We start from the raw sequence: 27,765 nt of genomic DNA on the forward strand, positions 1-27,765 counted from the left end.
GTCTGTTGGGGGGTGGCTGCTGTCCCTCCCCTCCCCGTGCCAGCCCTGTGCTGTCCTCTGCAGCAGAACAAGGCCCCCAGGGTGAAGAGCAGATAACAAAACTGACTGTTTAATGCTTTTATACACAATATAAATTACACCGACCAGCACGGCAGCAGCCATGGAACCAGTCCTGTTCCCCCCTCCCCCCTTTCCCCCAAACCCCGGCAGAGGAAGGCTCCGGCAGGCAGAAACAGACAGGAGGGGTGGCTGGGGACACGGCAGTGCTGCTGCATGGGCAGGGGTCAGAGCTGCCAGTCGTGAGTTCACCCTGCCCAGGCAGGACAGGGCTGCTGGAGGCCCCAGTGTGCCTGGTGTAAGGCAGCCCTAAGCCCCTGTAGAGTTGCCTGCCTGTCCTCCCTCCCCCAGGGAGGGCAGGCACCGAGGCACCCCAGGCCCACTGCCGGGCTAAGTGCTGTCTCAGGGCAGGGCCGTGCCCACGGCTGGGGGGGCCAGGAGGGCTTTGGCATTGCGTGGGTTCACCCAGCTCTCGGCTGTGTGGCCGTGGATCTTCTGGTGGCGCTTGTAGTTGTCCCAGTGACCAGTGGTGTAGGAGCAGTTCCGGCACTGGAAGGGCTTCTCGCCCGTATGCCGCAGCATGTGCCGCTTCAGGTTCATGCTCTGGTTGCAGCTGTAGCTGCAGAGGCTGCACTGGAAGGGCTTGTCGCCTGAGTGGATGCGCCCATGACGCTTGAGGTTGGCCAGGTTGCCACAGGCATAGTCGCAGAGCTGGCACTTGTAGGGCTTCTCGCCTGTGTGCACGCGCTGGTGCCGCTTCAGGTTGTCCAGGTGGGCGGAGGCATAAGGGCAGAGCGGGCAGGCGAAGGGCTTCTCCCCGCTGTGTGTCTTCATGTGCCGTGCCAAGTGGTTGGGGTAGTGGGTGACGAAGGGGCAGAGGCTGCAGGCAAAGCCCTTGTCCCCAGCGCCCTTGCGGGGGCTGGCGCCTGGCTCGGTGCCCAGCACCGCCAAGCTGCAGCGCCCGCAGACCTGCTCGGCCAGGCCCTCATCCTGTGCGAATCCGTCATCCAGCACCAGCCCGCACATGCGGCATGTGAAGGGGAAGAGCAGCTCGGGCAGTGCAGCTGCCTCCTCGCCCCGCAGCCGTGCGCAGCCGGGCAGGAAGGGGCCGCTGCCGCTGCCCACGTGCAGGCTCAGCTCTGGCAGCAGTGGCTCTGCAGGACAAACAGACGGGTTTGTGAGCTGGGCAGCACAGCACCAGTGAGGATTGGCTCTGTGACGAGCCACAGTTCCCCAGTGAGCCTGGCAGTACCTGACTTTGGGTTGATGGCAGGATCTGTGCCCTGCCCCAGCTCCAAAGCCCCCACAACAGCTCTCCCCACATCCCCACACCGTCCCACCTTTACCTGGGTCCTTGTCCCGCCGGTGCGGCCCCTCGCCCTCGGGCAGGCGGTGGCTGAGCATGTGCCGCTTCAGGTTGCGGCTCTGATTGCAGCGATAGTCGCAGGCAGCACACTGGAAGGGCTTGTCCTGGCTGTGGACCCGCTCGTGGCGTTTGAGGTTGCCCAGGCTGCTGCAGGCGAAGCTGCAGCACGTGCAGCGGTACGGCTTCTCCCCGGTGTGCGTGCGCAGGTGCCGCGTCAGGTTCACCAGCTGGGCAGAGGCGTAGGCACACTGTGGGCAGGCGAAAGGCTTCTCCCCGTTGTGTGTCTTCATGTGGCGCTTGAGGTGGCTGGAGTAGTGGGAGGCGAAGGGACAGAGCTGGCAGGAGTAGACGATGCGCTGGCTGCGGCCGCCCTCAGCGCCGGCGCACTGCAGGCAGCTCTGGCCCAGGCTGGCAGCCAGCTGCAGCCCGCACTGGCGGCAGGGCAGGGCGGCAGGGCCAGGCTCACCCCCCTCCTCAGGGTCACTCTCCACGCTCAGCTGCTGGTACCCAGAGGAGCAGTCGTCGTCGCTCAGGGCGTATGCTGGAATAGCGATCTTTCCCACCAGTGTATCTGCTGAGAACACCGTGGGGATGGGGTGGTCAGCCTGGCTGGCCTGGGCACAGCCCCTCTGCCTATGCCCCCCCAGTCCCAGAAGGGTTCAGGCAGCTGTACCCACCCTGTGGCACCCAGTAGGAGCCCACCGCACTGTGCACTGCAGGGAGGAGCCCCACAGCCACGGCCTGCCCCAGCATCCTGCTGAGGGCCTGTTCTGGGTGTCTTGGGAAACCCTGACACTTCTGCGTGGCTGGCCAAGACCCTGGCACCAGGCAGGGTGAGAGGACAGGTGGATCTGTCACCCACCAGCACTGCTGGGCCTGGTGGGTGGGAAGGTGGTGGACACAGCCTGGCCCACGCTGAAGAAATGGGTGCCCACAAAGCTGCTCTGTGCCCCTCTCACTGTGCCACTGCCCGAGCCCCGGGGTTGGTAGCTGGTCACACTTGCATGGCTGGCACCAGGGAGCTCCAACACCAGCCCCCTCTATCCTGTAGGAAACATTCCCCAGCCCCATGCAGTGCTGCTGTCTGGTGGCAGCAGGGGGAAGGCTGTGCCAGGCTCTCAAAACAGGACTTCTCAGCTGGGCACAGACTCATCCTTCTGCAGCCCCTGTGCCCCACGTGTGCTCCCAGACTGGTGCTTGGGGCTGGAGGCACAACTCACCGCTACCAGCTGCAAGCCATGCCCTGCTGACCCCATGCTGTCCCTGACCTGCAGCCCTGGGGCCTGTCAGACTCAGCAGCAGCCCACCATCCTGGGAAGCGGCCTGGACTGTCCCCTTACTGCTGCTGCTCTGGTTGGGTCCAGCTCCCAGACAGGCACATAGGCGAGGCTGACCTGTGCTGTGGGACGGGGCGGCCGCTCCAGCCTCCAGGCCCCTTCCACAAGCACTGCCTGAAATGCAGACATCAGAAAAGGGCATCCTGCTAAGGCCTGGCTGTTACAGGGGAAACTCTTGACCCTGCCTCAAGCCCTCTGCTGAGGGACCCCTTTCTCCTCAGCTCAGCCCCACCCATACCAAGAGACCCACCTGTCCCCTCAGCCCAGTCCCACACTGAGGGAACCCCCTGTCCCCTCAGCCCAGCAGTGCCACAGCGTCCCCAGAGCACCGTCCCCTAAATGGCTATGTCAGTGCCCGGGTGGGACAGCCTGTCTGTCCTGACTGGATCAGTGGGCTGAGGTCCTAGTCCTGCTCCCTGGCTGGGGCAGAATGGGAGGCCAGGTATTCCTGGTAGCTTTGTCACCAAATCCCTGGAGGTCTCCTGGGGCTACCAAGCAGCTGTCCCGGTGCAGGGAAGCACAGCCCTTGGAGCAGCCCCATCTGCCAGGCAGCTGGGACTGAGCTTCAGTACCAGAGTAGGAGCAGGGCACAGCCCGGTGCAGCCGCTGAGCACATGGGCCTGGGCACAGCCCTTGGGAGCAGTGAGGGGACACAGACACGGGGCTGGACTCCCTTCTTTCGCCGTTCTGTTCCCACGTTGCTCAGTGCCTGGGGCGGGGAGTGACTCCCACCAGTCCCCGTGAGGCAGCTCCATGGAGCTGAGCAGCGCTCGCTCCTCCGGCTTCGGCCGGGGCTGACCCAAGCTCGAGGGCACCGGCAGGACAGGCGCTGCCCAGTCGCACCGGGCCGGGGGTCCCGGAGCTGAGAGCATCCCATGCACCCCGCAGTGCCGAGGGGAGCGGTGGAACAGGACCCCGAGGCCGGGCCCAGCTCCCGGGGTGGGCAGCAGAGCCGGGGCTGAGCGGTGCGGCGGCTCTGGGGTGAGCCCGGCGGCGGCTGCGGGGAAGGCCCCGAACCGACCGCGGGGACACGTCATGCCCGGGACCCTTCGCGGAAAGGAGCATTCGGGGATCGGTGCCGGGGCTCAATGCCGGGCGGGCAGAACCCACCCAGGGGCCCCGTTGGGGGCCGGGCCTCCCCCGTGAGAGGAAGCTCGGCCGGAGCCCGCGCCGGGCGGGCCCGTGCCAGGGCGGGCCCTGCCGGATGCGCCGAGCGCGGGGCCGGTGCGGCCCGGCCGGGCCCCGTCCCCGCCGGCAGGGCTGCCGGAGAGGGGCGGCGTCCTCGCGGGGGCCGCACGCACCTGGCGGTCCCTTCTCGGAGGCCGGGCCGCGGCCCAGCAGCAGGTCCCCGGGCAGCACCACCGCCGCTCCTGCCGTCTCCTCGGTGCCATCCTCGACGTCCGCTGCAGCGCCCCGAGCGCCGCGGGTCCCCGCCGGGCCGCCGCCGCCGCCCCCCGGGCCCGCCGCGCACTCACCCTTCACCGGCTGCGGGTGGCTCTGCTTCCGCCGGGGCATCGTGGCGGGCCCCGGCGCCGGCCCGGCCCCGCCGCCCGCCCGCCCGCGGCCCGCCAGCCGCCCCCGCCAGCCCGGGGCGGCCACCGCCGCCCCGCCTCAACCGGACACTTCCGCTTCCGCTTCCCCCGGGCGCGCGCAGGCTGTGCCGGAAGCGGCCGCGCGACCCGGAAGCGGAGCGGGCGCGTGCGCGGAGGCCGCCGCTGCCTCCCGACCCCGCCCGGCCCGGCGGCCGCGGCATGAACGGGAGCAGGAGCGGGAGCGGGAGCGGGCTCGGGCCCGGGCCCGGCGGGGGCGTGGGGCTGGGCCGAGCCGGACCACGGGAGAAGCGGGCCGGGCTCGGGGGCTCGGGCGGGGCTCGGGGCGGGGCGGGACAACAGCGGCTCCGCCCCTTCCGGCTCGCGGGAGACGGTGGCACCGGGGGGACCGGGACCGGGACCGGGACCGGGACCGGGGTCGGGGTCGCTACCGGACGCTGACGGTCTCTGTGCTCCTTCAGGGGCGGCTGCGGCTCCTCCCCTGGTGCCCGCCGGGTCCGGCTCCGCCGAGCGCCGGCGCTGAGGGCAGAGCCCGGTGAGTCCCTTGCTGGTGTCCCCGCGCGGTCAGACCGGGGACACCCAGGGCTTTGCGTCTCGCCCGCTGGGCCTAAGGGCCGCTGGCTGCCCGGTCACGCCGTGCTCTGGCCGGTCCTGAAGGTGGTCGGTGCGGAAGTGCAGCCCAGCCGTATCCCAGGGTTGTGCCCGATCCCCACCCGCATCACCCGCTGTGCTTTCCCGGTGGCTCCGGTCCGCGTCCGGGCGGCCCTGGCTATGTGGGCCGCGGCTCGGCCTCTTCACGGATCCCTGCTGTCCCTTTGCAGGTCCCAAGGGCGCTGGATGTGTCGGTCGGTGGCCATCCCGGGGGAGCCGTGGCCGTCCCGTGCTGCCAGCGATGATTCCCCGCTGACAGGTACAGCCCTGGCCGTCTCTCGCTGTCCAACCACCACGTAAACCCCGTCTCAGCCCAGTTTCCCTGAGCTCTGCAGTTGCCCTCTCCCCGGGGAGCACTGTATCCCCTGGGAAGTGCTGTACCCCCTGGGGGGATGCGGAGCCACCCAGTGCTCGGCCCAGCAGAGCAGGTACGTTCGGACTCCTCAGTCTCACCTGAGTGTCACTGGTTCCTGCCTCTTCTTGTGCCAGTGCTTCTGCCTCTGGCAGAGCTGACATGGGAATGCTGTGGAGGCTGTTGAGGTGCTGTTGAGGTGGGGAGGGCAGGGGGCAACTTCGGGGTGTAGAGAGAGAAGAACCACGGGGAGGGAATGTGGTGTGGCCGTGGATTTGCAAGCTCTAAGTAAGGAAAATGGGCAAATTTACCTCACTGCTGGAATCACGTGGCTCCTGGCCACTGGATGAACTGGGTCTTGGGTCCCTTGGCAAATAAACTCCAGTGAAAAGTGCTTTAGCCGTGTCTCACACTGGGGAAGACAACCCCAAAGCCCTGGGATGGGGATGGGTGTGTGTCACACTGCCCTGTGCCTGCACTGGTTGTCACGGTGTTGCCGCTGTCTTCCCCACCCTGGGGATTTGGGAGTTCTGTGGTCCTGGACTTGTCATGCTGAGCTGAAGGAGACAGGATGGGGCAGGACAGGCTTGGGGCCTTTTGGCAGAGTGCTGTCGGGCTTCTGTGGGTGCCAAGGGCCTGTTCCCGGGGCACGGGCTTGCTCTCAGGAGCAGTTCCTCTGCAGGCTGAGCGGCACCGACTGCAGCTGGGGATGGTTCCGCTGTTACCTGTGATGAGGCCCAGGTAGGATCCGGGCCATGGGGGCTGCACCAGGGCCAGCATCTCCCCGCTGCCCTCCGTAGCCCAACAGCAGCTGGTGGCTACCTTGACGGGCCACTATGGACCGGCCCACACGTGTGCCTGGGCCCCGCCGGCTTCTGGGCTGCTTCAGGCGGAAGCCACAGGCTGTCAGCGGGGAGACACCACCAGAACTGGAGCCAGAGCCAGAGGAACCTGAGGAGACACATGTGGTGCTGCCCCTGGGTGAGGGCCAGGCGCTGGAGGAGTGTCCCCTGTGCCTGCTGCCCCAGCCCCCCGAGGCCTTTCCCAGCCTGGCCTCCTGCACCCACCGCTCGTGCTGGGCCTGCCTGGAGCAGTACTTGCGGCTCGCTGTCAGCGAGAGCCGGGTGCCAGTGTCCTGCCCACACTGCCCCGCGGCGCTCCAGCCCGCTGATGTCCACCGGCTCCTGCCCGAGCCCGCCCTCCGTGACAAGTACGAAGAGTTCCTGCTGCGACGGTTGCTAGTGGCTGATCCTGGCATCCGCTGGTGCCCTGCACCTGACTGCAGGTACCACCTGCCCCAGCACAGAGATGGGAATGGGGGGTGGGCATGGGTCCCCCTCCCCACAGCAGCAGTGTGTGCCTGTGTCCTGTGAGCCCTTCCCAGGCTAGGTTCCTCATCACTTGGTCCCATGTTGGGCTGGGTGTGCCCAGGGAAGTGTCCAGTCCTGGTCTGACTGCAGAGCCTGTGCAGCTCTGTCTGCCAGGGCTGGTGCCCTTGGCTGTGCTAGATAGTTTATGAGCCCCAGGGCTGTGGGTGCTGGACAGGGTGGGCTGGTGAGGGTGTATCCCAGCTCTCCTGAGCCGGGGCTGTGGCTCCAACATGGTGCAGGACTGGGACTGCCACAGCCCTGCCTGGCTGTGCTGGGAGGGGGCACCCTGCTGTATCCCACCAGCTCCAACCTCCTTCTCCCCACAGCTACGCTGTCTTTGCCCACGGCTGTGCCGAATGTCCCCGCCTCACCTGTGGGCGTGAGGGCTGTGGCACCGAGTTCTGCTACCACTGCCGGCAGCCCTGGCACCCTGATGGCCCCTGTGCACCGGTGCCACCGGTCCCCAGCCTGGCCACCCCCACAGCACAGCTGGCCCAGCCGGAGGAGTTGGCCCATGGTGAGGCCCTAGCCCAGGGTGGGAGCACCAGGGCTGGGGTTTGGCACAGTCGTGTGCCTCTGTGCCTCCTGCCTATGGGGCTGCTGGAGCCAGGACTCAGAGTTCCCTCTGACTGCCTCTGCTGCAGTCTCATAGCCCCTGTGCCAGCTGGGCTGGGGTGTGTAGAGGGATCTCGGCTCCTGCCATGATACCTGTTGGATGGGAGGAGCTTGGGACAGGCTGGGACAGGATGTGGGGCTGGGTGCACACTATTCTGTCCCGCTCCCCCATCCTGTCTTATTTCCCCCCAGCTGAGGCTGAGGACATCAAGGTCTGTCCTCGCTGCAGCGCCTTCATCATGAAGATCAATGACGGGAGCTGCAACCGCATGAACTGCACGGTCTGCGGGTGCCTCTTCTGTTGGCTCTGCCTGCGTGAGATCTCTGATGTGCACTTTCTGAGGTCAGTGCAGGGCCATGGGGGTTGGGGGTTCTCCTGGGCCAGGGCTGGGGACTCTGACAGCAGGTGGGGGCTGGGATGGGGGCAGCCAGGCCCTGCCCCAGGTTTGGGGTTGGCTGGGGGAGCAGGATGATCTGTGCCACTGGGTCTGGCAGGGCTGGGGCTGGCTGTTGGCACCCCGTAGGAGGCAGCTGGAGCTCAGGGTTGGGGGAACCTGGCTGCCTGATCTCCGGTGGGCCTGTGGGTGTCTCCTGGCATGGGACCAGACTGTGCTGGTCTCTGCCCGCCCCTCAACAGAAGCCTTGGCTCAGCCCCACTCTGTCCCCACAGCCCTTCTGGCTGCACCTTCTGGGGGAAGAGGCCATGGTCACGGACCCGGAGGATCCTGTGGCAGCTGGGCATGGTGCTGGGAGCGCCCATGGTCATCTCCCTTGCCGCAGGTGTTGCTGTCCCTGTTATTACCATTGGGATTCCCATCTACATGGGTAGGAAGGTACTGGCAGGCGGTCCTGGAGTCCCTGTGGTCCTGCTTTCCACTGAGCCTGGCAGCCCATGGCCCTCGGCCTGGACAGACCCACAGTGCTCCCTACTGCCCATAGCACATCCCCGTGCCACCCCTGATGGGATCAGTCCCTCCTTGCCAGGACCTTCTGCTGGCCCCCAGCAGTGCAGATGTGCTCAGCCTGGGGAGTGGGGTCAGGGTGGGCAAAAGGAGGAGGGGTTCTGGGGGGGCTTTACGGGAACACCTGTGCTGTGGCAGCAGTGCTGTTGTGTCTGCCTGTCTCTGAGGAGAGGCAGGGGTGTCTGGGTGTCTGGAGCTCTGCCAGGCTGGGAAGAGGCTGTGTCCCTGGGGCTATGCCGAGGTCTTTGTAGAGCCCTTCAAGAGCCCTTCACCTTTCTGTCTTTTCCTTGAGGTGCTGGGCCAGAGCCGGCGAAGCAGCCTATCTGGATGCCAGCAGTGCCTCTCTGTCACCAGCAGTGTCCTCCTCTCTCTCTTTGTGTCCCCTATCATAACAGCTCTGACTGTGGGTGAGTGCCAGGGGCACTGCCCATGTTGGGGAGTGGGGCTGTGGCTGTGGGGGATGTCTGGGACTAGAGGCACCAGGGCTGGGGCTGGGCAGTGACCACTTGCCTGCCCACAGGTGTTGGCGTGCCCCTGATGCTCACCTACGTGTACGGGACTGTGGTGCTGTCGCTGTGCCGGAACCGCTGGGGCTGCAGGGGCAGCCGCACGCCTGGAGACCTCGGCGTGGTGGAGCTGGAGAACCTGGCCAAAGGTGAGTCCCACACTGCTGGCAGGCCCTGGCCTGTGCCCTCCTGCTCCAGCAAGGAGCAGACCCTGGGAACAGCATTCTCTTTCTCCCCAGTGAATGAGCTGTGGTCAGTGCTGCCCAGCCCCAGACCAGGTGAGGATGGAGCTGCAGACCCCGCTGCCTCCCTCCCCAGCAGCAGCCGCAGCCCGCACCCAGGGCCAGTGTGGCCAGAAGGGGACAGCCAGTCAGCCAGCACAGTGGCCCTTGCGGGGAGTATGCTGAGTGAGGGCCAGGACATCTCTGACAGGTGAGCAGGGCTGTGCTGAGGGGGCTGGGGGAGTGGCACATCCCTTCCAAACAGCCTCCCCCGCTCCCACTGTGGTGGGCAGGGATGGGTGATGTCCCCCTTTGGGCTACTGCCCTCAGGCCAGTGTCTGTCTGCAGGGAAGGTGTTACCATCGAGGTGGAGGTGTCGGTCGAAGCGGTGCCGCATTCTGCCCGGCAGCAGAGCCTCAGCAGTGCCCTCTCTGGGCAGAGCCTCTCTGGGGACTCCCTGGGAGCCACCAGTGACAGGGGCAGCTCCATGGGTGTCCCTGTGGAGTGATGGAGGTGTGAGGGGGAGAGCCTTGATACACACACAGGCCCTGTGCCCTCCTGTGCCAGAGCCAATCCCCCTCTGCCAGCATGCCCAGCCTCTGGGAGCTGGGTCATGGGTGGGTGCCAACTGCACCCAGCACTGCCGCACCCTGCACTAGCCCTGCCTGCCCCTTTCCCAGAGGCACCACTAGGAAATAAAGCTGCTTTCTGAGGGTCCCTCTGTCTCCTGTGGCAAAACTCCCCTGACAGCACAGCCCTGGCAGCCCATTGGTGTGGACGACAGGCATTGCATTTGCACCTGCATGAGGAAGAGGCCACGCAGGTGATGCAGGGGTTGTCATGGCCTCTGCCCTGCCTGTACCAACTGATCTGCCCCGAGAGCAGGCTGCAGGGTTGGGGGAGGGCAGCAGCCCCCCAGCTCTGATCTCTAGTGCTGATCCATCCTGCAGCAAGGGATCCATCCTGCAGCAAGGCCAATGTGGAGGGACCATGGGGTAACACCATGGGCTGTAGGTGGGGACCTATTGCCAGATGGGTTGCATAGTCTCAGGCAGTGGGATCCTTGCTGCTCTGACTCCACTGCAGCGTCCTGGGGAAAAAAAGCTGCTTCTGAGTGTTTTGCTGCTCAGAGTTGGGCAGTTACAGAATGAGTAAAGGATTTGGGGTGGAAGAGAACTTAAAACTCATCGCTGTCCCTTGCCATGGGCAGGGACATCTACTAGACCAGGTTGCTCCAGGCCTCGTCCAACCTGGCCTTGGACACTTCCAGGGATCCAGGGGCAGCCACAGCTGCTCTGGGCAACCTATGCCAGGGCCTCAGCATCCTCACAGGGAAGAATTTCTTCCCACTATCCCATCTAACCCTGCTCTCTGGCAGTGGGAAGCCATTTCCCCTTGTCCTGTCCCTCCAGGCCCTTGTCCAAAGTCCCTCCAGCTTTTTTGGAGCCGCTTTAGGCACTGTGACTCGAAGGTCTCCCTGGATCCTTCTCTTCTCCAGACTGAACATCCCCAGCTGTCCCAGCCTGTCTCCATAGGAGATGAGGTTTGTGAGTTGGCTCACCTGCACAACTTCTTCCAGCTGCTCTGGGATTCCCATGTGAGGGGGTTGTGCCTTTGGCAGTGCCTTGCACTGCACATCTTCTGTTTCTGAAGATGAACTCCACCCTTCTGGTCCTGGGCTATTGTCTCAGCTTCTGCAGTTCAGTCTGTCCTTCACCAGCCGAGGTGGTGCCTCTCCTGTTACCTTTGATCCCCCTCCCTGGTGGCCCCAAGCTTCAGCTCCCCATCCTGTCTGGTGGCTCTGCAGTGGGTTGTCCAGTCCTGAACTGCTTTGGTCTCTGGAGTGTCCAGGCTGGGGTCCTGCAGCCCTGTGCAAGTCTGGTGCTTCAGAGCCACCAACAAGCCCCAGTGCTGCAGCTGCAGCCCAGGCTGTTCCCATGCTTACGAACTCTGGGTGAGCTGGTGTGTTCCCCTGGAATGGGGCTGCCTGAGAAGGCCTCCCAGGAAGACTTTTTTCCTTTGGAAAAGTGGGTTTGTTCTCAGGGCATCTTCCACTTGCTGCCAGGTAGGTGTATCTCAGGCTCATTCTGGGAAGGGGCTGCTCAGTACCTCATGCTTCTCCCTGCTCTCAATGTCCTGGCCAAGGTGACTCCAGATTTTGAATAAACACAATGAATAGGCACAGGGACAAGCAGTCCTAAAGCATTAGTTATTTCTGCAGTCCCTGAGAGCCTGTGCTGAGGCAGCTTTGCTTGGTGGCATTAAAACCAGTTTGTCTCAATTGCCATGTGCTGTCACCCCATTCCTGTTGCCAGGCATCCATCTCCAGAGGGTTTGGTTCTAAACTTTGTTCCTGGTCATTAAGGTTTGTGATGCAGGAGTTCCCCCAGCCTCTGTGGAGTCCACAAAATGGCTCTGATTTGTGGTGACCTCACGTTAGTAACCTGTATTGAGCAGTTAGTGGGTTTAGACCATTTTCTGTGTGCTCTGTTGATGATGTTTTATCATGCTGATTTTTACTCAAAATGCTCTGTGGTGTGCCACAGCAAAGGCCCTTAGAGCTGCAGGTGTTTGCCTTACCTTGCTGCAGCTGCTCAGGGAACAGATCCAGGGGTTCTGCTGTGGCTGCCTGGCAGGTTCAGTGCTGGCAGCTCACCAAGAACATGAAGGAGCACAGGATCCTGGAGGCTGTGAAGGGAGACACCCTGGTCACCCCTGCAGAGCCAGTGGAGGCTCTGGCCTGGCTGTCACGGGGACCCCAGGATGGTCAGAGACAGGGGTGCCCGGGGACCCCAGGATGGTCAGAGACAGGGGTGCCTGAGGTCTGGGGGCCAGTGAGAGACCCCTCCTGGCAGCAATGCAGTCTGCTGCCCACAGAGCTTGTGGCTCCCATGGAATCCTGGGGCAGGTGGGACAGCTCCAAGCTGTGGGGGAAGGAGGGACTGGGGGAAAGAACAAATGTGGGAAACAGACATAAAAGGGGCCAGTTGTGTGTAAAAAGAAAAGAAATAATGGATCACTACAGAGTACTCTTCTTTTCCAGTGGTTTGCCGGGTGCATGGGCTCTTTCTGCTACACAGGGAGAGCCCACCTGTATAGCCCACCCTTCCATCAGTGTTTTACAGCTCAGGGACTTCACTCCTGCAGCAACAGACACAGGTATTGACAGCCCTTGTATGAGCCGTGCATCAGGGAGGAGCTGCCTCTTGACACACCTTGACAGAAGGTGCAGCTCTATGGGTGCTGTAGGCAGGTGAGCTCAGGGGCATGACTGGCACCCCTATCCCTCCAGCAGACACAGACTGTTTCCAGAGACTCACATCTACTCTGTGTGAGACTCATCAGAAGAGCTACCCTGGGGAAACTGGGAGCCACAGGCCAAAGCCTTGCTGTGATCCAAGACCACAGGGACAAATGTTCTCCTCCCCACCCCACCTTCCTCACCTCCCCCTCCAGGAAAGAACCAAGGACCAAGACCACACCTGTATTTTCTGGTCTTTTAGTTTGAAAAAAGTATTGATTGAAAGTGTACAACTGAACATGGGGTGGCCGCAGCACCACCGCCAGATTGTTTCACAAATAAAAACAGAAAGGGCCTTAAATAATTGGGTGCAGATTAAAAAAACCTCAACAGTGAAAAAGTTCTTCCCTCTGAACAGAAATTCACAGGCACAGAAATGGCAACAACCACATGGAGACAATGGGGGGGACATCCTCCTCCTCACCACGGACTCTGCGATGCAGCGCTCCCAGGCGCAGCTCCATCCTCGCTCCCTCTCTGGAATGGTTACGGATGAACAGTGCGACATGCCCTTGCTAACCAGACCCGCCCCCACCCCCCGACCAGGACACGGACAAACAAGGCCTCTGCTAAGGCTAAAAAAAGGACAAGACTTGGAGTCTTGAGTTCAGCATGGGTAAGAAACGAGAGTCTGGTGAGCACAGCCCAGTCCCCAGGTGGGCACTGCTACTCCAGTTTGGCCTTCTTGGTGCTGTCCCCACCGTTCTCCTCCGCTGGTGCTGCTGCCTCCCCCAGTTTCCGCTTCCCACTCTCAGCAGGTGGGTGTGTGTTACGGGGTTTGAAGCTGATAATGATGCAGGTCATGTTATCGCAGCCGGTGCCATCCCCTGAGGTGTCTGGAGCCAAGCACTGATCCAGCAGCTGGGGAGGGACAGGGCAAGTCAGCAGAGAGAACAGATACACACTGGGACCACCCTGAGGCACTGGGCCCATTCTGGCATCTGACAGTGGCTCAGGGGCTGCCAGGCCAGACCTCTGCAGGAGTGTCTCATCAAATGCTGTTCCCACTGGACAAGGGACAGAGATAGCCTTGGCAGGCCCAGGTTTCTGAATGTGGGCAGAAACTCCTTTGGCTGGACAGCACCCCTGAGGTCAGACACTGGCTGGAGTGCCCAGGGAACCCATCTGAGGGAGCGGGAGGGCAGAGCCAGGCACCGAGCTGGGACACAGAAACACCACATTGCTGGAAGGACAGCAGAGCTCCCAATCTTACCTCTTCTACAATTGAGGAGAGTGGCCGCAGGACTCCATTCTCATCCTTCTGGGTGATCTTTGACTGGATGAAATCCACCACTTCCTGGCTGCTCATCACATTCCTGCAGAGCAGAGAGTCAGAAAGGCAGGCAAAGGGAGCACACAACATGCCATAGTGTCCCCAACAGGCCTTCCTCACACCCAGCTCTGGAGAAAGGCTTGAGCAGTGATGCCCCAGAGGCACAATGGCCGCCTCACCACTCACCAGATTCCATCACAGGCAATGACCATGAAGTCGTGGTCATCGTTTATTGTCAGCACTTTGATGTCAGGCAAGGCAGAGATCATCTGCTCTTCTGGAGGGAGGTTCTTGTTCCGCTTGTAGAAGTGATCCCCTGTGGTGGGGAGGAAGATGTCTGGGCACAGGCAGTGCTGCCTGCCCTCAACAGTGAACAGCACTGCCTTGCCACAGGGCATTCCCAGTGGGATCAGTGAGTGCTCTCACAATCTGGATCAGGCTGTGGCCATGAGCAGAGGAACCACTGCAGGTTCCACATGTAAGCTCTGGCAAGCCCAGGAAAGAGGGGCCTTGGCCAGCTCAGACTCTCTTTACTCCAAACTGAGTGCCCCTTCCCCACCTCCTGGGCCCAACAGCACAGAGCACCTGTCACCTCTGAAGAGGCTGTGGCTGCCCCATCCCTGAAGTGTTCAAGGCCAGGCTGGATGGGGCCTGCGACAACCTGCTCTAATGAAGGTGTCCCTGCCCATGGCAGGGGCTGGAAGAGGTTGAGCTTTAAGGTCCCTTCCCATCCAAAACACTCCAGGGTTCCTTTTCTGATTCAAAGTTCACTTGAGAAAACTGGCCCTCAGCTCTGGCTAGCAGCTTATCAGGAATCATCCTATGAAGGGACTTCCAGGGCCACCACAAAATAGCAGGTGGGAATGCCAGTGTTCTGTAACCTCAGTGGCTGGCAGTGCTGTCAGCTTGGCTGTCCTGAGGCCAGCACTCCAAGGCCAGGCCTGCCAGCATCCTTCTCCTCCTGCTTACCAATGGCCCTGGAGAGGTTGAGGCCGCCGTTCACCCTTCCATCCATGGTGACCTTGCCACCAGCATTCTTTATCCTGGCCAGCTCCACCTCATCCTCTGGCTTGTGGTCGTACGACATGTCGACAGCCTTGCCACCCTCCGACACGACACAGCGCGAGTCCCCAGCATTGGCCACAATCAGCTGCTTGCCCCGGATCAGTGCCACAACAGCGGTAGTCCCGCTGTCCGAGCCAGGCTGCAAGAGATAGAATTTTGGTGAGATTCCTTTCTCTGTCTCCGTGTCAGATCCCTAAGGGAACCAGCACCAGCTGCACAGCCCCAGCAGTGTCCCAGAGCCCAGGATGCTGCATCTCACCCCATAAGCACACATGGAACAATGGAGAAAGCCCGAGGGAAGTGGGAAACACCAGGAGTGTGTTCACTGAAGGGCAGGGTCAGGCAACACCTCCATCCCAGTCTCATGCAGCTCAGTGGGTCAGGATTCTCTAGTGTTCCATATGTCTGTCCCCTCCACTCTAATGTGCTAATTCCAGCCCCAGCCCAGCTTGAGCACATCCTCACTTCAAGTCAGGACATCTCCCCAAAGGGAGAAATTGGCACCTTGGAAGCCATGTCCCTTTTACCTGACCTCCTGGGTCCCTGGCCTGCCTGATTACGCTGTCAAGGGCTGAAGAGCTACAGGCCTGGTGAGGAGTGATACTGCGCTCCAGAGCAGTGGTGCCAGCAGAGCTCTCCTGTTCCTGCCCCATGCTCTCCCCCCACACTGCTTTCCAAGCACCCCACACCCAGCAGCAGGCTCAGCCTCTTTGATCTCAACCTGCTGTCCAGGCCCATCCCTCAGCTTTTGCACAAACCCATGTTGTCAGCAGCTCCCTCAGCCCCAGCCGAAGGGCACAGGGTGTTCTATCCCCACCTGAACAGGAAAAACCCCTAGATGAGTCTCCCAAGTGCCCCTGGCTCCACACTAAGCTGCAGAACACGAAACCAGGGTGTACACCTCCTCTTTCCCCTCCATGCCGGGCAACAACATTTCTTCCTCTTCATCCTCATCCTCCTCTGCTTCTTCAGTGTCATCTTCATCATCTTCATTCTCTGCCTCTTCACTGCTGTAACCATCCTCATCCTCACTGCATTCCTACAAGAAAGGAGAGATACCACAGGAGTCACACAGGACACTTGGTGCTGTCCCCCCACTGGTCCCTCCTTCCTGGGGACCAATGGTCAGTTCCCCCAGAGGTGTGAGGTGACCTGCCATGTGTCCCCCACACTTGATGGCTACAACCAGAGCAGCTGGTATCATTATAGCAGGGGATGAAGGGATGGTGCATGCAGCAGGACCAAGGGCTATCAGCTATGGCCGCTGCAGGATGAGTGTGTGTCCTTCGGGGTTAGCTCAACAATCCCAAACATTCCCATGGGATGGCCTCAAAGGATCAGCCTGAAACACCTGCTCCTAGGAACACACCTAGGATGAGCCAGAGGCTCGTCTCAAGTACCACCATAAGCAATGCATTCTGCCCAGCCAGAAGGCCACTCTGTGCCAGTGCTGTTTCCTACCTCACTGTCTTCCTCCTCTTCCTCAACCTCATCTGACTCATCCTCACTGTCCTCAAAAAATTTGGATTTGGTTGTGCGCTGGGGCTTTCCCGTAGAGGAGCAGGAGGGCCCGGCCTCCCCAGTAGAAGAGGTGACGGCCTCGTCACCTTTGCCTAGTTCAGGCTTCTGCAGAGCAGGGCTGTTGCCTCCAGCGCTGGCTTTGTCTGAGGTGGAGGAAATACCCGTGATTTCTTCGTCTGGCTTCCTGTTCTTCCTCTCCTTGTGGTCGGGAAGCTCCCCTGGGTCAGCCTCTCCATTCATATTTGACTCCCCATCATGCTGCTTGCCTGTCCCCTCCACAGCGTTATCCCCAGCTGCAGCTACAGACTTGGCTTTAAGGTTCTTGGTGCAGTTTTGTCCATAACGTGTGAGAAGCTCCTCAATGGTCATTGTGGCTTCTTCGTGCAGAAGAGCAGCTTCCTCATTATCCACTGCAAATGGAAAAAGGAGGGGACAATGAGAGAGGGTCAGAGAGCAGGATACCCGCCCCACTGGGTCCTGCGGTGAGCTGCTCCAGCTGAGGCTGCTGCTGGCAGAGTTCCAGCAGTGCTCCCTAGACTGACTCTGAGCACACAGACAGGCCTGTGCCCTCCCACAGCTCCCAGGTGCTATAGGTGAGCAGAATGGGAACAGCAGGGCCACAGTTTTGACCACAGTGCAGCCTGCCAGTCCCCCCATCGCCCCAAACCCAGTGCTCCCTGGCCAGCTGAGAGCAACAGAGTGTTTACATCAGGTGTAAGGGCTGGTGGTAGCACAGTGTTCACATCAGGTGTGTGGCTGGGGGGCAGAGCCTCACTTTCCCAAGCACAGGCTCCTTGGGAGCCACAGGGAAGCAGAGTCACCACTTCCATGTGCAGGTTTGGTCACTAATGCTGCAGCTGGGAACAAGAGAGCAGCTGCTCCACGGGCTTGAAATACCTCAGGGATCCCCACCAACCATCATTTTGACAGGTTCAACAGGTGAGAGCACAGCTTTGGGCATCTCCCAAATGGGACTAGACAGAAAGTGGGATGCCTTTCCACAATGACCGTGAGCCAAAGACCACTGCGTCCCTACTGATAGTTTGCTTTGCTATTTAACCCCAAAAGGAAAACATGCTCCTGAAAATACAGAACAGGAAGAAAGAAAACCCAACCAACCACCCACCCACTTCGTCCCTGTCACCTGGAGAAAAACAACCAACAAATTCAGCATTTTCAGACTGACATATTGTTCAAAGTGACAGGATCACCTTGCATCTGCCTCAAGGCTGGTCACAAGGTACTCAGTGAGAGCAGCACAGCATTCCACCCCAGGAAACACTTCCTGGGCTGGCAACCACTTGCTGGTGAACACTTGCTTCTTTGTGGGAAGAAGAATTGAAGAGACTGAGATCTGCTTCAATCCTACCTGCAGCTGGTGGCTGCCACCAGCCACAGAGAGCTGAGCACTGCACACATCATTTCCCTTCCACAACTGAGCCCAGCTCAGAGTTCCTGACACATCCTGGAACCCTGCAAACCATGGAGGAAGTTCTATAGAAAATGGTGACAGGCTGTTTTGTTATCCATAGCATTAGGCTCCCAAATGGATAAGGGTTTTCCTAGCACCAGCCCAAAGCCATGGACAATACTAAGGGGCAGAAGCTCAACTTGGCCAAAATTTAACTGAGAAACTGGGACAGAAAACTTTGTGCCTAAGGAGACCTGACCCTTCTGCTCTACGTCCCTGTCCTGCAGCTGCAGCCTTGTCTGTTCAGTGGCATCTGACTTACCATCATCTTCATCAGCAACTTTCTCCTTCTCATCTTCATCGTCCTGTGGCCGCCCAGCCATTTGAGAGAGCTCCTTAATCACCTCCTCTGTGGTGAGCTTGGCATCAATGGCCAAGAATGCATCTTCCAGGGCCTGTGTGTGAACACAGACATGAGTGAGCAGCTGCCCCTTCCCTACGGGATGCCTGCCAACCATACTGTGCAATCCAGTTTCTTCCAGCTTGCACACCATAACAAATCACAGCATGGCTGCAGCTGGCAGGGCCTTACAGGGTTCTCCTGATCTGACCCCCTGCTCCAGCAGGGACACCCAGAGTCAGCTGCCCAGGACTATGCCCAGACAGATTCTGAACAGCTCCAAGAATGGAGACTCCATCACCTCCCTGGACAACCCACACCCAACACAAGGGCTTTCCTCTCTGGTGGCACTTAGTCCAGGGCAGAGTTGGCTCCTTACCTTTTGCAGTTTGCCTTCTTTGTAGGCCTTCTGGTCTTTGATGATCTCAGGCAGGTACTTGGCACAATACAGGGCAACTTCTTCTCCTGAAAAAGAGGAAAAACTATTTAAAGAGGCTGATCCTTCCAGACAGAACCTGCTGAATTCCCAAGGTAAATCCTGGGACAGAAACCAGAGCTGTGTCACAGAATGGTGACACAGCAGCTGAGTCTGGGGATCCCGCTCACACCTTCCCAGTAGGATGTGCAGATGGCCCCGGCAAACCTCAAAGAGCTCCAGACCAGCAGGTTTGGCCAATGCTGGGAGCTTCCCGAGAGGGAGCTCAGGCCCAGAATGACATTTAGGCTGACTCTTTAGGTCCAGCCTACCTGGAAATCTTTAATTTCACATGTCAGTGAAAGCAGAAGGGAAGCTTTTGCTCACTGTAGACTCTCTTGGAGCATTACCAACATGCAGTGAGCACAAAAAGTGTTCTGTGTTCTAGTGTGTGTTCCAGACTAATGGCAATGAGATCCCAGAGATTTAGATGAACCTTTCAGGAGACAGGGCAGTCACCTTGGTACAGGAAAGAGCACAGCAAGATAAACAGCAGCCAGAACACTGTGCTGAGAGCACAGGGGATAACCAGGACTGAGAAACAACTCAAGTGCTCATCCTAGAGCAGCTGATAGATTTTTTAAAAGCCAGAAACTCCCCCAGCTTGCTAAGTAACAGTGTCAGGTATGGAATAGGGCATGGGAGGGATTTGTTTAGAACCTGAAGATGCTATTAAGAGAGAAGGAAGAGTAAATAGTGAGGGATGATGCATTTCTGTAGTTTATCTTGAACAGGGCCAGAAAGAGTAGTGTGAGTTGTAGGACACAGGAACGTGGCTCACACCTCATGAAGAAGAAAAATTAGAACCAGAAACTGATAAACAAATGAAATGACTGCACAGAAAGAGGGAGAGGAACAGGGCAAGCTGCAGGCAGGTGGAGGGACCCACTGCAGGGTCCAGAAACATCTTGAGGCTGTGTTGGACCAGTCATTCCCTGTCATAGTACAAAGAAGTTGCAGTGTGGGTGGCTGGGCACAGCATTCCAGAGCCTACCTGCACCTGGGGCTTTCCTGTGGCTGTCGGTACAACCAGAGCCATGTGGGCTCCTTTCCTTTGGGCTACAGGACCATTTTCACACAGGAGGGTTTTTCACAGGATGGACCAGCCACACAACTCCTGATCTTCCTGCTGCACATCCCAACTTCCCTGCCCTCCTCCGAGCCCAACAGAAACTGTGCGGGCAGCTGGGCATGGCGAAGAGTTGTGCAGGCAGGAGCAAAGCTCTGTGAAGGAATGGGGAAGCAAGGGAAGAGAGGGGAAAGCAGCATCCAGCCAACAGTTCAGCAAAGGGAATGCAGTGGGAAGTGGAGAAGTAGGGAGATTTGGGAGAAAGACAGAAAGAGCAGACAAGGGACTTTTCCAATGTACCTGCAGAGAAGGGATCAAGTGGTCATTGAGAGAGAACAGAAACAGCAAAATGGCTGCTGCTACAGAGTGCTGCAAAGCATTCCATGGTACAGATCCAGGGAACAAAGAGACTGGGTCTGACCTGGGAACACTGGAGAGGACCTGTGATAAGGGCCTAGAGTGACAGGACAAGGAGGAATGGCTCCACATTGACAGAGGGCAGTGTTAGATGGGATATTAGGAAGCAAGTCTTGCCTGTGAGAGTTGTGAGGCCTTGACCATTCTGTGTTTTCTCCAAAAAAAACCTCTTGGGGGAAGACGAAAAATTGTTGTCTCCATGAGATGGAACCTGAAGGATAGTGATGGCCTCAGTGCAGAGCCCAAATGGCAGATGAGGCTCAAGGTCAGTGTTGGAGTAACAGATCTCTCAGTCAAACACCACTAATCACTGCAGAGCCCAGCAAACAGCAGGACCCAACACCAGCCTTTAACAGGTACAGCACAAAAAAGAGTATGGTGTGGGTCAGGTAAACTGCTCTTGGGAACACCTGAGCCACCATTGTGACCTGCAGCTGTTAACAGATACAAATCCCCTCTAACATGCTCTGGTCTATCCATTACTAGCTCCAACCCTTCCAGCCCCATGGTGGGTGCCAAGAAAGGACTGTGGTGATTTAACCCCAGATGGCAACTAAGCACCACCCAGCCCCTTGCCCACCTCTCGTGGAATCAGGGAGTGGATTGGAAGAGTAAAAGGCAAGAAACCCTTGAGTTGAGAGAAGTTTAAAACAATAACAGTAATAATAATTTTTAAAAAACAGTGAAAAAGAAAATAACAGAGAGAAATAAACCTCAAGACAGACGAGCAATGCAAGATACATGTCAATGAAGACGCATTATTAAAAGAAAGGCTAAAGCACAAGTAGACAGCAATAGAGACTGATCAAACACACCCCCCCTGCCTCAAGGGGCAGAGTGCCCAAATATCATTCTCCAGAATCTGGGGGCAGAGAAGGCCAGAGCACATAAAAAAGAAGCTGGGGAAGGCAAAAAACTGGCCCAGCAGCATCTTTCAAGTACTGGAAGGCTTGTCCACAAGGGGGAAACATAAGAGAAAAACTAATGAATGAAATAGAAAATACTAATATGTAAAAGAACCCCCAAACTCACCCTTTTTCAAATAACACAGTAATAACTTTTCCCAACTTATCTGGAGCAGGAAGCTTACTGGAGAGTTTCAGGCTGAGAGATGAGCAAGGTACAGAAGAGAAGCTAAATTCAGTTTTTACACTGGCAGCTAATAAAGCTTAGCAAGGTTCCCACCCAAAACCTTACTCTTGCATGGGAGAGACCTGAGAAATTGTTTCAAACTGAAGAATTAATGCATTAATGAAATCACACGATAGTAGGGATGGGCAAAAGCTGTTAGTCTAAATCAGATTCAACTATATCCACACCCTTCCTGATACGGTTTGTCTAGGAAGAGCTGTAGAGATTCAATCACTAGAAATCTAAAATATGAGTTAGAAACTCACGCCAGTGCTTTGCCATTCCTTGCCTTTCCCTAATGTCTACCTTGAATCTTCCCTACTGTATTTAAGAATCCTAAACACAATACTTCATGTCCTACACTAACAGGAATGTCATGAGTGTCCAAAGTCTCTCTAAAACCCGTGGAGTAAGACCTTGGCAGCAGAGAAACCAACACATTGAGCTCAGAGGAGAATAGATGGTTTGATACTAGTCATTCTTGACCTATTTTTGGTAGATGCTCCTTATCTATATTTTTGCCTGACACATACAAACAGTTCCCGAGGTGAGTAGCTCCTGACCCCTACATCCCATTTCCTTGTCATTCTCTGCCTCTCAGCACCAACCCATCATCCCCACGTTCTCAAAGATACCCTTCAGGACATCAGTGACTGTTCCACATGGGTATCTGCACACTCTAAGAAGAAGTTCAGGAAAAAAATAATTTCAGAACATGAAATACATTCTTCAGACTGAGACAACATCTTTGGAAGAGCTACTTGATATATTCGCAGCAGTGACAGTCACAAACTGGCCCCTGTGTTATAGAGCCAATGAACAGGAGGAAACAGGCAGTTCAGTTAATCTACTCTACACAGATTTTCAAAGAGCTTTCAAATAAATCATCAAATGTTTTCCATACTAAGCTGCCACAAGAAAAGCAGGGAGGTTGGATAGGAGCAGTTTTCAGAATGGAGAATGGCCACTGGGAGAGCTCCTTGAAAACCTATGTTGTTCAACATCTACATAAATTAGCAGGGAAAGAGGTCAGTAAAGCATGATGGATCACTCAGGATGATCAAAATTAAAATAATTTGCAAGATTTAACAGCAGGATCTTGAGCTCTTACATGATACTGGCAGAGGAAATTCTGTAATAATATTAGCAATAATATGTAATAGCAATATTCAGTCATACAAGCAGAGACAAGCCTAGGGCTCCTCTGACTGGAAAAAAAGACATGGAGTCCAAAATAGTAAAAGTGAAAAGTACTACCAGAGTGATTATTCCTTGTGTCATGGATACTGCAGTGAAGTGATCAGGCGGCAGATTTAACCATATCTGTTTCAAATAATGATTCAATGCAAAATGCACAGTGCAAACAATCACCAAACATAGAAACCTTCTTAAAATGCAATTGGGTGAATTCACGAAGAGGTAGTTCATCCAGAAGACTCCAGCACGTCTCCAGGATGGAATGGCTGCAATCTCCAGTTTAAGGAGCCCTTACCTGGGGAATGGATCTGCCTGTTTTGATTTTCAGTCTTTCCTTGGGCAACCACCAGAACACACTGCCTAGAGTCAATCTCAGGTGATTTTTCTTACCACTTTTTCTTCTGTGACTCTCCTGCCCAGCTTATCCACCACAAAAACAGTCATTCTCAAAAGGTACAAAAAATGGAATACAAATCTGATTTCAATTTCAGATCAAACCCTGACCTTCCTTCTAGGACCCCTAAGAGGTTCAGAACCTCTCTTGATGGTATCTATCAAACAAAATGCTTCCCATCAAAGAGCAGAATTCCTAACAAGAGATGGATGCCCCAGCAGCCATGGACAGCCCAGAGGGGTCACACCGAAGGACAGGACAGAGCAAAGCGGACGCAGTTACCTCCATGTCCATCGTAGACAGAGAACATGGCTGTTTCACTGTCCAGCTCGGGAATGCAGTTGTGGGCATCCTGAAAGAGAGAGCAAAGGTCTGGAATGACAGGGATTGCATTAGACCCACAGAAAATCATAGAACCATGGATTTGTTTGGGTTGGAAAAGCGCTTTGAGACCACTGAGTCCAACCATTGCCCCAGCACTGCCAACCCTTGGAAAAGCCCTTTGACACCACTGAGTCCAACCATTGCCCCAGCACTGCCAACCCAAACTGCTGTCCCATGCCCCCACATGCCCTGTGCCAGGGCTGGACAAACCTTTCCATGAAGAAATTGCTCACAATAGTCAACCTGCACCTGCCCTGGCACAGCTTAAGGCTGTTTCCTCTTCTCCCATCCTTTGTTTCCTGGGAGACAAGCGTGACCCCCACCTGGCTGCACTCTCCTGTCAAGGAGTTGTAGAGAGGGAGAAGGTCCCCCTGATCCTCCTTTTCTCAAGGCTGAGCCCTCCCGAATTCTCTCAGCCACTCCTCATCAGACTCGTGCTCCAGACCCTTCCCTAGCTCCATTCCCATCTCTGGACAAAACACAAAGGTCAATAACACAAGCCATGTACGCTGCACAGCGTTCTCTCCATAAGGTCTCTGTGGAACAGCCAGCTTTGAGGAAGGTGCCCCCATGATTTTACAGCCAAGAGCCTAAACTCCTTCCTCTCTGGGCAGGCAAACCCACCTTGGCTATTGCAATGCAGAGCCTGAACAGATGGCCAGGCTGAACCTTTCTCCTAAGCCCCTCCCCTGGCTCAGCTAACCTCCTGACATTCCTTCAAGTCTAACCTTCACTCATCACCTCACCACCTGACACATCCCACACACCTGTGTTCAGGAAGAACATGTATCCTGTGATATGTTCAACAATGTGATCTTTTCTGTGGTTCGTCACCTTAAACGTGCTACAATTGCCCCAAAACACTGTGCTTACTCCAAGACAGCAGGTTCAAATATCTGGATGTGTCCATGCTGCCAACAATATTCCAAAATTTATACACACACGGAACTAGATCACAGCCGAGCAACCACTGAGCTCTACTGCTTTTTTTTTTTTTAAGGTTCCTTGGATAAGGTCTCTTTGCTCTCCAGAGTTCCAGCATCTTGTGGAAGAGAACTTTATTCCTTGCTTAGGAAAACAGGAACAGAGAGGTTCTGGGTTTCTGTAGCACTCATTGTAATGAAACTGCTGGCACTGGGATGAAAAGAGCTTCTGAACAGGCAAGTGACCATCTGAGTTCAAAACGAGTAATGACTGAATGGTAATGCAGGAAATTTCCCCAGCCCTCACTAGAGAGAGCAAATGAAAACAGGGATAAACCAAGAAGCAGCATTTTAGTGCTCACTTTTCTGAGCATTCACAGAAGCCAGTGAGACAGTGAACCATCAATACAGTAACTGGGATAAGTCTGTCCTGACCAAACAGCAGTGTAATTAAGGAGATGCAAATGCTACTGTGGAGAAAACCCAGCACTGGCACCAAAAATGGTCTGTATTGCCCTTGCTGAGCCCCCACTGCAGCCTGTCCTGATCTGTCCCCTCACTGAGCCCCGATCCCAAGGGGGCAGATGGGCACAACTGGCACATGCAGGTGGGAGGGCTCAGCTCCCACACTGTGCATGGGGCTTGCTCTGCCCTGCTCCAAGCACAAGTGCTGGTGGCTCTGCACACAGGGCAAAGCCAGGTCTTGGCATTGCCAATGCCACGAGCAGAGCAGCGAAGCTACCATGTGCTGCCAGTTACCAGCCTCCAGCGCAGCCCCCAGCCCTGGCCAGTGAGTTGCAGTGACTGTCCTCTCAGTGACTGGGATGCTGTGCGCTGAAAGAGTTCACAAAGGTTCCAAAAGTCCGCTCCCTGCTATCCAACCTTCTGGGATCCCTCACTCTCCCCAGTCACCTGAGTGGTTACTGTAACAGTGGTGAAAAACAGTGCGTCTGAAATATCAAACATCCAATTCAGTTGAAATGAGTAGGCAAATTAATAAATTAACCTGAGAGTTAATTTAACAAATCTCCATATTTTGAAGCAAGGGCTTTTATTCTGAGCCTGGGAGAGGAATGAAGCTGCAAACTGGGCTGTTGGTGTCTCACTGTGGGGGTACAGCCAAAACAGGAGCAAAGAGTTTGGAGAAGCCCCATCCAACCACATCCTGTGCCTCCTGCTATATCCCAGAGTACTCCTCCGGACCATAAAACTGACTTCAGCCCTTTTCTTTGTTGCTTCTAGTACCTAATACAATTTTTTTTTTGTATCCTTATCCTTTGGGTCCCTCATCTGCCCCAAACATTTCTTTACTCCCAAAGCAACCTCTCTGGACTAAGTCACAATATTTCTTCAGAGCCCTGTACATCCACCTCACTGGAAGGCTCCTAAAACCCAAGTACAAGGTGACAAAAAGCTCTGTTACACCCAAAATACCTGTGTCTTACCACGTGCAAACTCTGACTGGCTTCACCAACACACACAGAACTACAGCATTAAGCACAAACATTTGCTCAGAACTTTCTCCAAGCCTTGCAGAAGGGTGAAAGTGCAATTGAATGTGAAGAAAATGAAAAAACAAAACAAGACAAGACAGAGCAGAACACAGAGCACTGGAATGTAAGAAAATGGACTGCTCAGCTGTGTGCTCTCCATCAGGCTCTCAGAAGCAATCTGCAGCAGGTTCAGCTCCTGCCATCTGCTTGTTTCTTGGGATAACTCAACTAAATCATGTCCACACTGATGGCCTCAGTGCTGCCTCTGCCAGTAGGGATAAGCCAGAGATGTTGGGTAGTGCAGAACCCACATCTGCAGCTTTGGGCCTCGTCCAGCCTCTGCAAAGGTACCAGTGACAGCCCTCAAGTGAGTGAGGTTAGAGCCATGTCCCAACTGTGGGAAGGCTGAGTGAGCCCACCAGCACTATAAATCAGGGCCATTCTGCTCTCCCTCACCGCAGCCTGGCTCCTTAACACATCCCAGCTCTGTGCAAAGGGATGCCAGAGCCATGCCTGCATTTAGCCGCTTACACACACGTTAATCGCCTTTGAGATTACACTCGGTGCTCCAGGAGTGTCCCTGTGCCATCAGTTCCCCCCTCCATGTGTCACTGGGAAGGACCAGCTCAGATACTGTCAGCCAGATCGGCACACACATACTCTGAGCGTATCTCAGGAACACAAGCACCAATTCTGCCTCTTCTACCCCAAGAACCAGAGCCCAGGGTTTTACACAGAGAAAGGAGGAAACACCTCTTGTCACTAGTTTGTCACCTGTACAACTGCTGTCCCACTCCAAGAAGTGGTGAAGTGTCTGGCAAAATGGCTCACAAATCCATACCAGCAAAAATTCAACATCTGACAGCCTGAATGGGACAATTTCACCAAACCAGCCACAGGGCTACGAACCAGACACTGAGAGATGTATCTGTGGTGGCTGCAGCAACAAGGATTAATCCTTACTGAATTCAGCTGTTTGCTGGCTGCCTAGAAGGGAAAACAAACCAGCACATTACTAGTACTCACAGAGGGTCTGAAGTTCACAGAGCTGCAGGGCCAGCAGCCCCACACTGCCCTCACACCAACCAAGAGCTTTAAGAGCAGTTCCTGCAGCCTCCTGCACTAGGGGAATGCGGGCAAACACCTGGATCCTCAGCCACGTGTGGGTCTGGTGGTAGCTCATCTGCCCACAACGAGCCCAGCAAAGCCGGGACTGGCAAAAGGAGACAGAGTAGCCATAAGAATTCTTCCTACGAATTTTCCTATAAATAAATAAAAACAAGGAGGAAGCACAGCAAGACACCGACACTTCAGAGGAGAAAACCAGGCATTTTCCCTGATAATTTCCCACTTGCTTTCACTCACGACTTCACCCCAAGCACCAAACGCTCCTTCCTTCGCTTTATACCCCGAATTCCTCATTTCTCGCAGGGATTTATCCAACCGCACGTGTCCCCCACGACACTGGGGGACTCTCCCCGCACGAGCCGGAACACGCGGCTGCCGTGTGGAATTCGGGAAAGGCTGGGGCGGCACCGGGAGAGGCAAAATGCCCCTCTCGGCCTCGGGAGGGAGGGGGTGACCGAGAGCCCCCGGACCTCCTCGCTATTTGGCGCCGTCGGGGCCTGTCGGCGCAGGACCCCGAGGAGTGCCGGGTGTGAATGCCGCCGCCCCACCAGCCTCACCCCCTCACCTCCATAGAGACACGCCATCCCTGCATGGCGCTGAACCCGAAGTGCAGCGGGCGCGGCCCGAGCCCAGCGCCGTCCCCAGAGCTCTTCACCGTGTTGGGCTGCGACAAGTAGGCGCCCATTGCGGCCGCGGCGGCCTCGGTCGGCGGCGACCGGACCGGACCGGGGGGCGCGGGCGGAGTGCGGGGGCGGCGGGACCTCGCACCGGCGGGCGGCGACCGGAAGTCGCGCGGCCGGAAGCTCGGCGGCCGGAAGCGCCGACCATAGAGGCGCGGCCAGAGCGGCACTGCGGCCCGCTCCGCCCTGAGACTACCTACACGGGCCGCCGGTGGCTTCGACCTGCCCTGAGGCTCCTCCGGGGGAACAGCGGACTTGGGACCGGCGATGCCGCCACCGGCGCCGCAGGCGGCCACGCACACAGCTAAAGCCGCGCACGCTCACAGCTGCCAGTGATATCGCCCTGCCCCTTTCCATGAGGGGTCCGCGCGCACACAGCGCCTTATATAGGCTCAGTCACGCCCACCGGCCAATAAGCGACTCTGCGGGCCCCCTGTCGCACTCTCATTGGCTACTGCGCGGAGCTGCCCCGCCCTAGTCACCACCCCCCAGGGCCCTTTCCGTAGGGCGCCCCCT

At 57.1% G+C, this 27,765-nt stretch overlaps 3 protein-coding genes across 20 annotated transcripts; 1 reads left to right on the top strand and 2 right to left on the bottom strand.

Moving 5' to 3' along the window:
• Positions 1 to 93: 93 nt before the first annotated feature.
• On the bottom strand, positions 94 to 4,315 carry ZNF513 (zinc finger protein 513). Of its 4 annotated transcripts, none has more exons than XM_039569766.1 (3): positions 4,236 to 4,315; positions 1,404 to 1,997; positions 94 to 1,211 (listed from the first exon to the last, which is right to left on the bottom strand). In XM_039569766.1, the coding sequence occupies exons 1-3, from the start codon at positions 4,273 to 4,275 to the stop codon at positions 460 to 462; spliced, it is 1,386 nt and encodes a 461-aa protein (XP_039425700.1). In that variant the 5' UTR covers positions 4,276 to 4,315; the 3' UTR covers positions 94 to 459. The 4 variants fall into 4 exon arrangements, with proteins under 4 accessions (XP_039425700.1, XP_039425701.1, XP_039425699.1 ...); XM_039569767.1 differs by having other exon boundaries at positions 1,404 to 1,994; positions 4,236 to 4,310; XM_039569765.1 differs by lacking the exon at positions 4,236 to 4,315 and adding an exon at positions 2,692 to 3,935 and having other exon boundaries at positions 1,404 to 1,994.
• Positions 4,316 to 4,617: 302 nt separating this feature from the next.
• Positions 4,618 to 12,914, top strand: LOC104684498 (E3 ubiquitin-protein ligase RNF19B-like). Of its 14 annotated transcripts, none has more exons than XM_039569746.1 (11): positions 4,618 to 4,845; positions 5,132 to 5,389; positions 5,996 to 6,598; positions 7,010 to 7,200; positions 7,491 to 7,641; positions 7,969 to 8,131; positions 8,553 to 8,667; positions 8,781 to 8,915; positions 9,006 to 9,198; positions 12,031 to 12,146; positions 12,280 to 12,914. In XM_039569746.1, exons 3-11 carry the CDS (start codon positions 6,150 to 6,152, stop codon positions 12,891 to 12,893), a joined length of 2,127 nt encoding a protein of 708 aa, XP_039425680.1. In that variant the 5' UTR covers positions 4,618 to 4,845; positions 5,132 to 5,389; positions 5,996 to 6,149; the 3' UTR covers positions 12,894 to 12,914. The 14 variants fall into 14 exon arrangements, 13 of the variants coding, with proteins under 13 accessions (XP_039425680.1, XP_039425681.1, XP_039425679.1 ...); XM_039569747.1 differs by having other exon boundaries at positions 5,132 to 5,220; XM_039569745.1 differs by having other exon boundaries at positions 5,132 to 6,598.
• On the bottom strand, positions 12,471 to 27,612 carry PPM1G (protein phosphatase, Mg2+/Mn2+ dependent 1G). Of its 2 annotated transcripts, none has more exons than XM_039569759.1 (10): positions 27,135 to 27,254; positions 22,924 to 22,993; positions 18,338 to 18,423; positions 17,881 to 18,013; positions 16,088 to 16,557; positions 15,528 to 15,665; positions 14,531 to 14,765; positions 13,748 to 13,877; positions 13,502 to 13,604; positions 12,471 to 13,149 (listed from the first exon to the last, which is right to left on the bottom strand). In XM_039569759.1, exons 1-10 carry the CDS (start codon positions 27,252 to 27,254, stop codon positions 12,955 to 12,957), a joined length of 1,680 nt encoding a protein of 559 aa, XP_039425693.1. In that variant the 3' UTR covers positions 12,471 to 12,954. The 2 variants fall into 2 exon arrangements, with proteins under 2 accessions (XP_039425693.1, XP_039425694.1); XM_039569760.1 differs by lacking the exon at positions 27,135 to 27,254 and adding an exon at positions 27,450 to 27,612 and having other exon boundaries at positions 12,851 to 13,149.
• Between the last annotated feature and the right edge of the window lie 153 nt (positions 27,613 to 27,765).

Source organism: Corvus cornix, chromosome 3 (genome assembly GCF_000738735.6).
Source record: "Corvus cornix cornix isolate S_Up_H32 chromosome 3, ASM73873v5, whole genome shotgun sequence".
NCBI lineage: Eukaryota > Metazoa > Chordata > Aves > Passeriformes > Corvidae > Corvus > Corvus cornix.